The sequence below is a fragment of the Struthio camelus genome, chromosome 27, assembly GCF_040807025.1.
Source record: "Struthio camelus isolate bStrCam1 chromosome 27, bStrCam1.hap1, whole genome shotgun sequence".
Lineage (NCBI taxonomy): Eukaryota > Metazoa > Chordata > Aves > Struthioniformes > Struthionidae > Struthio > Struthio camelus.
Genome location: NC_090968.1, coordinates 210215 through 218872, shown reverse-complemented (window position 1 = coordinate 218872; position 8658 = coordinate 210215). Strand labels below are relative to the sequence as shown.

The following is an 8658-nucleotide window of genomic DNA, read 5'->3' as shown; positions in this document are numbered from 1 at the left end:
GTCAACTTTCACATGATAGTCAGAAGGCCTCTTTGTCCGAGTTGACGCTTCCTACTCAGCCAGTGCGTATGAGGAATCTGTCTGCGTTGTCCCTCATAACCTGAGAGCCCCATACATCTAATGGTGCTTGAAAGCTGACTCGTGGTTTTTCTCCGAACACTTTCCCATCTGTCAGTGCAGACATCAATGTGGTGATGCTTGGGGCCCACTGCGAAATGATCTGGTCAGGTACAGAGTCTCTTATCACCATACTGGCTTGGGTGCCTTTAAAGCACAATGAGCATGGGCTACCCTGAGTGTTGGTTGTAGGTCTCTCCCAGGAAAAGGCGGATCTGTGTGTCACGTTGTGATCTCTCAAATTTACAGGACAGCGTACTTTGTGAAACCAACTTTAGTCTTATGAGCTTATTAGGTAAAAAAGAAAAAAAAACCCCAAAAGCAAAGAAAGAGTGAATCCTTTCTGTGCAGACTAGCCTAAGTCATTAATTCTGTAGTTACTTAATTAGCTAGTTCACTGATTTGTTAACTCGATGATTCATTAATTCACATGCTTATGAGCAAGGCAGTTACCTAACCGACAGTGAGAGTGCTCATCCTTCCTCCGTCACGATGCGGGCATGCCCTGAATTGCACCGGGATGCACAGGAGCCTCAGCAGTGCGGCTGCTGCTGCATCCGCTTCCAAGGCTGCTTGAGTGAGCCGATGTATTTGGACCTTCCGGCTTGGCAGTTCAATCCCTGCCATGCCTATTGGTTGTTTTGGTTCCTGAGCAAGGATTTACTTAATTCCAAAGCACTTGGGTCTTATGTGGTGTTAACAAGCAGTTCCTTAAAAACCTGCAAGGATAGCAGACCTCATCCTTTTTGTCCTTGAGGATGGGGCGTATGGGTTGCTCTCCCTTTAGCCTCATGGTGCTGCTCCCAGCCTATGTCAGGCCGTAGCATGAGCCCTCCTTGCAGGGTCTTGGATGCCTGGGTTGTGCCAACTCCCCAGTATATTCAGAGCCAAAGCTTTGCTGTGAAGTACGTGGTGGCCCCTGGCACAAAGGAACTGCCTTTAGAGAGCAATCAGTAAAGCTAGGCTTTTGACCTGAGGGCAGACTGTCGGGGAGGGGCTTCCTAGTAGCAGCCTGACAGCTGAAGCGGAAGCGTGCTGTCCACGGAGGGCATTGCGTTCTTCCAAGAGCTTTGTAACTCTCCTCCTGGCACCTCCCACTGTTAGAGCTTCCAAATTATTGCAGCTCTGCAGCGTTAGCAAGCATTTCTGCATGTGTTAGCTGGCGTAACACAAATCTCTAGCTAACCTGGCTTCCTTAGATGTCTTTGCCATTGATGCCGAGGTGGGGAAGACGATTACACCAACAGCTTTCCAGAGCAGGAGCAGCGGGGTCCACTGGGTCAAACGAGCTGTTGGTTCACACTGGCACTCTCTTGGGCAGTGTTGAACAGCAGCTGTCTAGGAAGGAGGATCAGAAGAGGGCACTATATACTGATGTTTTCTTTTTTTTTCCTCCGAGCATTCTTCCAGCAGGCTGTGGCCTGGGAGCTTCCCCTGCCAGAGGCAGTAGCCCAAGGGCCTTTCCTGTATTTGTGCTTGCAGAGGGGCACCCACTCAGGCACACCGTGAATCTGTGGAAGGGCCTAATGCGGTTCCTTGCCTGATTCTCTGTCCCTTTTCTTCTTGCATTTGCTTTCCTCCTTTTGACCTCGGCAAAGCAAGGAGCACGTGCTTTCATGGAGCGCTCTGCTTGACTGGCTGGGTCTCCCTGGCCAATAACCACTAGGTCACAGCCTGTCATTTGTGCATGTAAAGTTAAGGTTTGGGTGTTTTGGCCCCCTAGATGCTTTACTTCCCCTGCAGTGAATATCCTCTGATGCTTTATTGCGCAGCCATTCGGTGTCCTTTGATCCTTCTGCAGCTCTTTTGGCCCAAAACAGGGAGATGAATGAGTGGGGTGCTTTTTTGCTTTGGTTTTGTTTTAAGCAGCCACTCTCTGCCGGAAGAAGGGAAGGCGCAAAGACATCAGAAGGCGGCGCTACAAAGGAGGCGTTACAAAGACATCTCTGTTCCGGAGTGGGTTGTTCCGCCCGGAAAAGGGAACTGGACCTCCTCCTCATGAGGCCTTAATCTGTACTACTGAGCCTAAGCTCTTAGAGAAAGCCCACAGGCATCTCGTCCTGTTCTTGATGTACCAGCTGAGAGGGCAAGTGGGCTGGGAAACCGAGAGAGAGGAAAGTTCTCCCTCTGTTTTGCATTCATTTGGAAATTCCACAGTGACTGAATGGAAGCGGCTGTGGGTTTTTTCTGGGCAAGTAGGCAGATTGTGTCTCCAGAGACAAACCCGTGTCATTTCACACGGGTGAGAGGAACTCCTGAACAGTAACAGATGCCTTGCCGAAATGAGAGAAGTGGGGCAGTTCTGTAGCTGTGAAGTGTCCGGGGCAGGGCCCGGGGGGGTTTGTAGCTCCCCCATGTTTGGTGGGTGGGATCAGGGCTGGAAGCTCACAGGGCAGAGCTGTGTTGTCTGCCTGGATTTCTGATACCTGCTTGCCAGCAGAAGCTGTGCAGTTCCTCTTGGGCAAGGGACGGCAGCCAATGGCTTTGTAATGTCTTTAGGGGAGGAAGGTGTTTAACCCTGTGACCTGTTAAAACAGGAGTTGTTTTGAGGGGCAGCTTTTCCTCAGGGGCTTGCAAGCTGTTGTTAGTGAAGGCGATGTGGTTTTGCTGGGTTGTCCTGTCTTGCCCCCATTCAGGAGGGGGGTGGGCAAAACCATGCTGCCCCCAAAGTGGCAGGTATGGGGTGTTCCTCAGATGAACTTTGTCACCTGAAAGACTTGGCAGCTGGGATGCTTAAGCGTATTTCTGCTGCTTTCTCCTAGGATTCCTTTTCAGTGGCATGTTTTTCGGGTGCGAGTCAAGGGTCTTCCTTCTGCAGGAAGATGGTGTGGGAAACAACGCCGCAGCAGCTGTGGGGAGACATGCCCTGTGAGGGTAACACTGTGATCACCTCCTGCTGAGGAACTCTCGTGTTAATTATGTTTCTGACGCCTTCTTCCAAAAAGCAGCCAGCACTCCGATTTTCCTCTATCGGCTGCAACGTAGGGATTAAGCTTTTTTCTTCTTGTCCTGCCTGTGCAGACAGTTCCTCTCTTAGGAGTTAGCTACTGCACCTAAAGTGCAAGCCCATGAGCTTGCTGTGCCCCAGCTGGTGGGGAGTGGGGGAGCTAGCCTCCTGCCAGGCTAGCTATCTGAAACCATCCTAATACTCTCCTCTAACATTAACTACCCTCCAGCAAGAATTACTATGGCCTAAGGATAACTACGAACAGTAACTCTAACTAACTCTAACTATAAGTAATAATGCTAATGGTAACTATATGATAACTATAATAACTGCCCTAAGTATAGCCAGGCAGACTAGCTGTCTCCTACCCTTAGAGAAATTACAATGACCTAAGGATACTCCAACTGCTCTAAGAATACTGTAAGTAACTACACACTAAGACTATGATAACCAACTCTACGCTAGCTATCCTAACAGCATCCTATCACTGTAACTACCCTACATTCTCAAAAGAGCCTTGGCAGGAGCGGTGGGATCCGTTTGCAGGCTGTGTTCTCCATCGTGCCGTGGAGGTGGAGGGGAGCCCTGGGAGGGAGGTGCCCCTGCGGCCAGCCGTGTCTCTGGGAAGGACCATTTGGCCAGGTTGCGAGGGGGGCTGCCCTTGCCTCTGTTGAGCAGAGGAACTCGGATGCTTTCCCGATTCAGTGCCAAGAGTGGGGAAGGGGGGAGGTGTAGAGCTGTTGCTGTGGATGCGCCGCCTCTGCTGTTCTAGTGAGTCCCTTGTTGCCGGCAAGAGTGCTGAAAAGTCTGTGAGAGATGGGCGAGCATTTACGAGACACCACACAGCCCCTGAGCTGAGCTTCCCTGGTGAAGAGAAGGGCTGAGGAGCCCCGTGGCAGGGAGAGGGAGAGCCACTGGAGAGCACTCTGCAAACATGGAACTTATTCTCCAGCTCCTTATTCTCCTGCTTCAGCATCCCTCTGCTGCCTATAAGGCACTGGGAGAAACACGGGTGAGGTGCTTGTGCTGCAGCTTTGCCTAAGAAAGAATAACCTGCCGCTGCAGTTAGTTCTTTTGGTTCAAGCAAAAGAAAGGAAGCTCAGTGGGGCTAATGTGCTGATGTGTCCTGAGGGCTCCAGAGCTTTGTGTGGTTGTTTCCAGAAGGAATTTTGGCACTTCAAAATAAAGTTTCTTGAATTAGGCGTGATCTCAAGATTGCAAAGGCAAGTCCTCAGCAGTGAGAAATGGTAGAGACTGGAAGTCTCTCCTGCTCTGGCGAGGTGCTCTGGGACTCGGAACGTGTGGGAAGCGGAAGGGCAGGGGTCATTGGCGTAGAGCAGGGGAAGGGCTGACTGGGAGTCCAAACTCCTGGGTTCTCTCCCAGCTCCAGCGCACTGCAGGCAGGCAAGTGTGGGGACGGTCATTTCTCCCCTCTGGGCCTCAGCCAGTCCCTGGGTGTTCACTGTCGGCCCAGCGCAGTTCTGCTGCTCCGTGTCTGCTTACCGATGTGCCCGTGGACACTGCGTACCCAGCTGCTCAGCTGGGAGAGGTAAGGGAGCCTCTGCAGGACGCCACTGGTAAGGAGTCAGACTTTTTTTGCTGGCAAGGACAAGCTTTGTCTCTTTTTAAGCGTTTCTTTTCCCCCTCTGTAATCCCGATGCTGGCTCAAAAGACGTATGTCATGGTATAGAAGGGAAGCAAATCTCCTCTCTGATTGCAGGTGTGCCTGTAGGTGAAGCTTCCCCAGCATCTCAGCTGGACGAGGTTTTGGCGCCTCTGCGGAATCCTGCGGGTGAGTAGGCAATACTTTTTTCCTGGAAGAACAAGCTTGTGTTATTATTTAATTTCTCACTGCACTCCTGTTATCACTCTCGTGACTCCAGAGAAATATATCTCGATAGACAAGTGAGGGAAATCTCATCTCGGCATGGTGTTGCCTGGTGCTGGCTAAGGGAAAAGCCTGAGGACGGGAGTTTGCCCCAAATCCTCTCTGACTCACGCTGACAGGGAGCCATAGGACATCAGAGACCAGTCCTGAAAGCTAGTTGCGCACAAGTGTTCTCTGGAAGAGCTGCGAGAGGAGGAAGGGGAGATGCCGCCTGTGTTTTAGGGAAGCCGGAGCACACAGTGGCTGCTGGGTTGGCGAGTCTAACCGGCACCACTTCAGCTGGAGCTGTGCCTTTGTGCAGCCAAGGACCCCAGAGTCCCTGGCTCAGAAAGCAGGAGCACAAGAGAGCCTGCCTCCGTCAGCCTGGGCTTAGGGTGCTGCGCTGGGAGTGCCTCCCTTTGTATCGAGCTGGGAGTTCCCGTTGTTCCTACCAAAACCTAGCCAAGGTTGCAGTCCCAGGGTTTGCTTTCAGGCAGAGATGTTAACTCCTAAGTTAACATGTGGGAAAGCTGAAGGCCTCTGTGAGCTGGGAATAACATGCCCCCTGAGGCACAAGCATGGAGATGGGCTCACCTCAGTGAGCAGTTCCTCACCTCATTGCAGGGGGCCTGGGGAGAGAGGCCAGAGGCTGCATTGCTCAGCCCTGCCAACCCCCACAGCCACAGCTACGCTCACCACTGCTGCAGCCCGGTCCTCAGCAGCCATCGGACATGCGGAATGTGACACACCTCCCAGAAATGATTTTGCTCCTGCTTCAAAGAAGCTTCAAAGCAGGGTTGTCAGCCTGGAAGCCATGTCCTGGCAGGGCTAGCTCTGCCTCCAAGCTGAGGAGAGCTAGACAATTCAAGCCAGTCTTCTTGCATCCTGAGCTCTGGCAGCTCTCCAGCAGCTCACATCCCAGGTGCCTTAAGTGCGTTCAGGTGACGAGCTCCTTAGCCAGCAGCAGCACTGGTGAAAAACCCCAGGGCCAGCTTCTTACCTGGAAGGTGGCACCCGCTCCAACACCGTGGTTAGCACTGCACGCCAGCAACGCAAAGGGGAAGAAGTAAGGCACGCAAGGAGATTAAAAGCCCCTAGAGCAGGTGGGGTGAGAGCGAAAGGAGCAGAAACACGGAGGCAAGCCACTTTTCCAGCAGAGGGGAAGCTGAGAGGGTTCCTCCCCAGAAGTGTATGCTGGGGAGTTTTATGCCTCCCCGTTCTCCAGCCCAGACAGGGCCATTTGGGGAACAGCTGCAGGGGAGCTCAGGCATTTTGGTGGGAGGCCCACACACACACAAGGAGAGGGGCTCGGTGCACCTCAGGTCTGTGCGGAAAACCCACCACTTCCTTGCCTGCCAAGGGAGAGCAGAGGGTGACAGAAGGCAAGTGAGTCACGAGGGACCCCTTCACTCTCCTCAGCATTTGTCACGGCAACCAGCTGGATTGCACTGGTCTTTATACAAACCTGGCCCCGCAGTGTCCTGCCAAAGGTGCTTTCAGACAGCCATCTCCTAGAATAACTGCTGGGGGGACTGACAGACTTCCTCATCCGTGTGGGCCCTGCATCTGCCAGCGTCTAGTCCAACTCCTACTCCAAGCTTGCCCCGAGAGCCCTCCATCGCCTCATTAAGAACACCTGAACCAGTCTTTGCCCTAGCATTGCTACCTTCTCCCAAGGAGGCCACTACTCACAGTCAGCTGACTGCCAGACCTTGTACCGCTGAAGACAACCCTTGGAGGGCAGCAGTCCAGCCCGTTTTCCACTTCTTTCGGTCTTCTTACCTAGCCGCCATTGCCACAGGCTTCTCTGGCTGCTCTCGTCTCTGCTCCCTGGCCATCTTCCTCTCTCCTTCCTAACGCTGAGGCCATGCCTGCCTCTTGCTGGGCTGGGTACAGGCCTCAGGGCTGCCTGCCCTCCTCTTTCTGGGCAGCCGGGGACTCCCGGGTGAGCATTGCCTGCCGCTGCCAGGAGCAAAGGGGATCTGGCTGCAGCCCTGCACAGAGCAACCAGCCACATCCTCCACCTGCCCCTGCCGGGGCTCTGTCTCCTCCCTGGGGGCAGTGGGGCAGCAGCTGCGGCAGCTCCAGCCAGTTTCCTTCGGCATGGCGGAGCTGGGCAAGCAGCTCCCGCTGGCTTTGCTGCAGCTCCGGCTGGACCCATGGAGCGGCTGCTCATTCTGCCCAGCTTCCTCTTCCTCTGCCGCGGCTGAGTGCTCTGAGTCTGAGGAGAGCACAATGCATTCAGGGCTTCCCTCTGCCCAGGGCTTCCAGGACCCTACAAGGACACAACTGTCTGACGAGGAGTCACTGTCCTGGGGGTCGGCAGGAGCCAGCAACTCTCTCCAGGCTTCTCCTCCTGCTCGAGCTGCCCCATCATCAGAGCTTTGCCGCGGCTGCTGGGCAGACTGTGTGGCTGCGGCAAGCTCGTGGGGGATGGCGTACGAGGGGCCAGGAAGCTCCGTGAGCCCAGGGCTACTAGCTCGGGATGGGCTCTGGGCTGGCACAGGAGTCCGGGCCGTCCCTGCAGCAGCTGCCAGGCTCAATGAGGCTGAGGGGCTTCCTTCGTGCCGGCTGGGAGCACGGTAGCCATACATGGCCTGCTGGTCGTAGGTCTCCATGCTGCACGAGCAGCGGGCAAAGCTGATGAGCTCGTGGAGGAACTGCTCGGTGCGACTCAGCAGAAGCAGCTCTAAGTCCTCAGCAAAGGCCTGACTGTCCAGGTCGTACCTCCTCAGGTTTGTCAGGACAATGAGCTCCGTGACAGTTAGCAATGTCTGGTGGACTCCAAAGAGGACTCTCAGTTCCCGCTGCAGCCAGGGCAGCAGTCTCTGAATGCTGGCCGGGCTGCGGCAGAAGAAGTCTGCCGAGATGTCCTGGGGGTGGCCGCCATCGGGAGCCCTTTGCACGCGCATCCCTGTGCGGTACAGAGAGCGGCGGAAGTTCAGCATCTCCTCCTCCGTCGCTGCCGCATGCCCCTGAGGTCTCCTGTCAGCCCTGGCCTGCCTCTGTGGGGACAGCCTCTGGCGTGGCTCCAGCAGCCCTCCCTCTCTCTGCCTCTGCCTGGTGTGCCTCCGGGTCCCCTCCAGCCTGCTGCTGTTCTGCGGAGAGGGTCGCATCTGAGGAGAAGGGGAAGGCTGCTGCGGGTGAGCTGCAGGGTGACGGCGCCTCCGGATGGCAGGGCGGTGAGGAGCTCTCCGTTGCTGATGGCTGGCAACAGAACCATCTTCGGGGGGCCTGATGACATGCTCCTGGTAGTCATCTTCTGCCACCACTGTGTGCAGAATTGATCGGAAAGCCTGCTTGCACAGCGGGCATTCGGCCTTTGTTTTCGACCACCGGAACACACAACTAAAGCAAAACTTATGGAAGCAAGGTTTTATGTAGGCCACGTTGTCCAAGGTGTCCAGGCAGATGGGACACGTAGCGTCTGGAGCTGCAGGTCTTGGTGTTGTCTGCTGCAGAGGGCTGGGGGGAGCTGAGGGTAAGGAGCTGCCATCCGTTGCAGGTGCCTCAGCTGCTGATGCTGCACTCCGCTGCAGAAAGAGAGGCCGAGATCATTGCCCTTCCTGGGAAGACTGCGGAGGGCAGTGTGGAGGGCGGACTATGGTGCAGGCAGCGGTGCAGAAGAGCCATTGGCACAGAAACCCACACGAGGCTGCTTTCAGGATGAGAAGAAAGAACACAGGCACTGGTGCCTATCACCCAGGAAGGCCTCGGTGCCCTCCCA

General features: G+C 54.9%; 1 protein-coding gene across 1 annotated transcript; it reads right to left on the bottom strand.

The window, feature by feature from the left end:
* Window positions 1-590: 590 nt before the first annotated feature.
* Window positions 591-8362, bottom strand: LOC138062414 (E3 ubiquitin-protein ligase Topors-like; the record flags this gene model as incomplete). The annotated part of the gene is made up of 2 exons (XM_068920495.1): window positions 591-622; window positions 7408-8362. Coding segments are annotated over 2 exons (987 nt in total), but the record flags the coding sequence as incomplete, so codon positions are not given.
* Window positions 8363-8658: the final 296 nt, after the last annotated feature.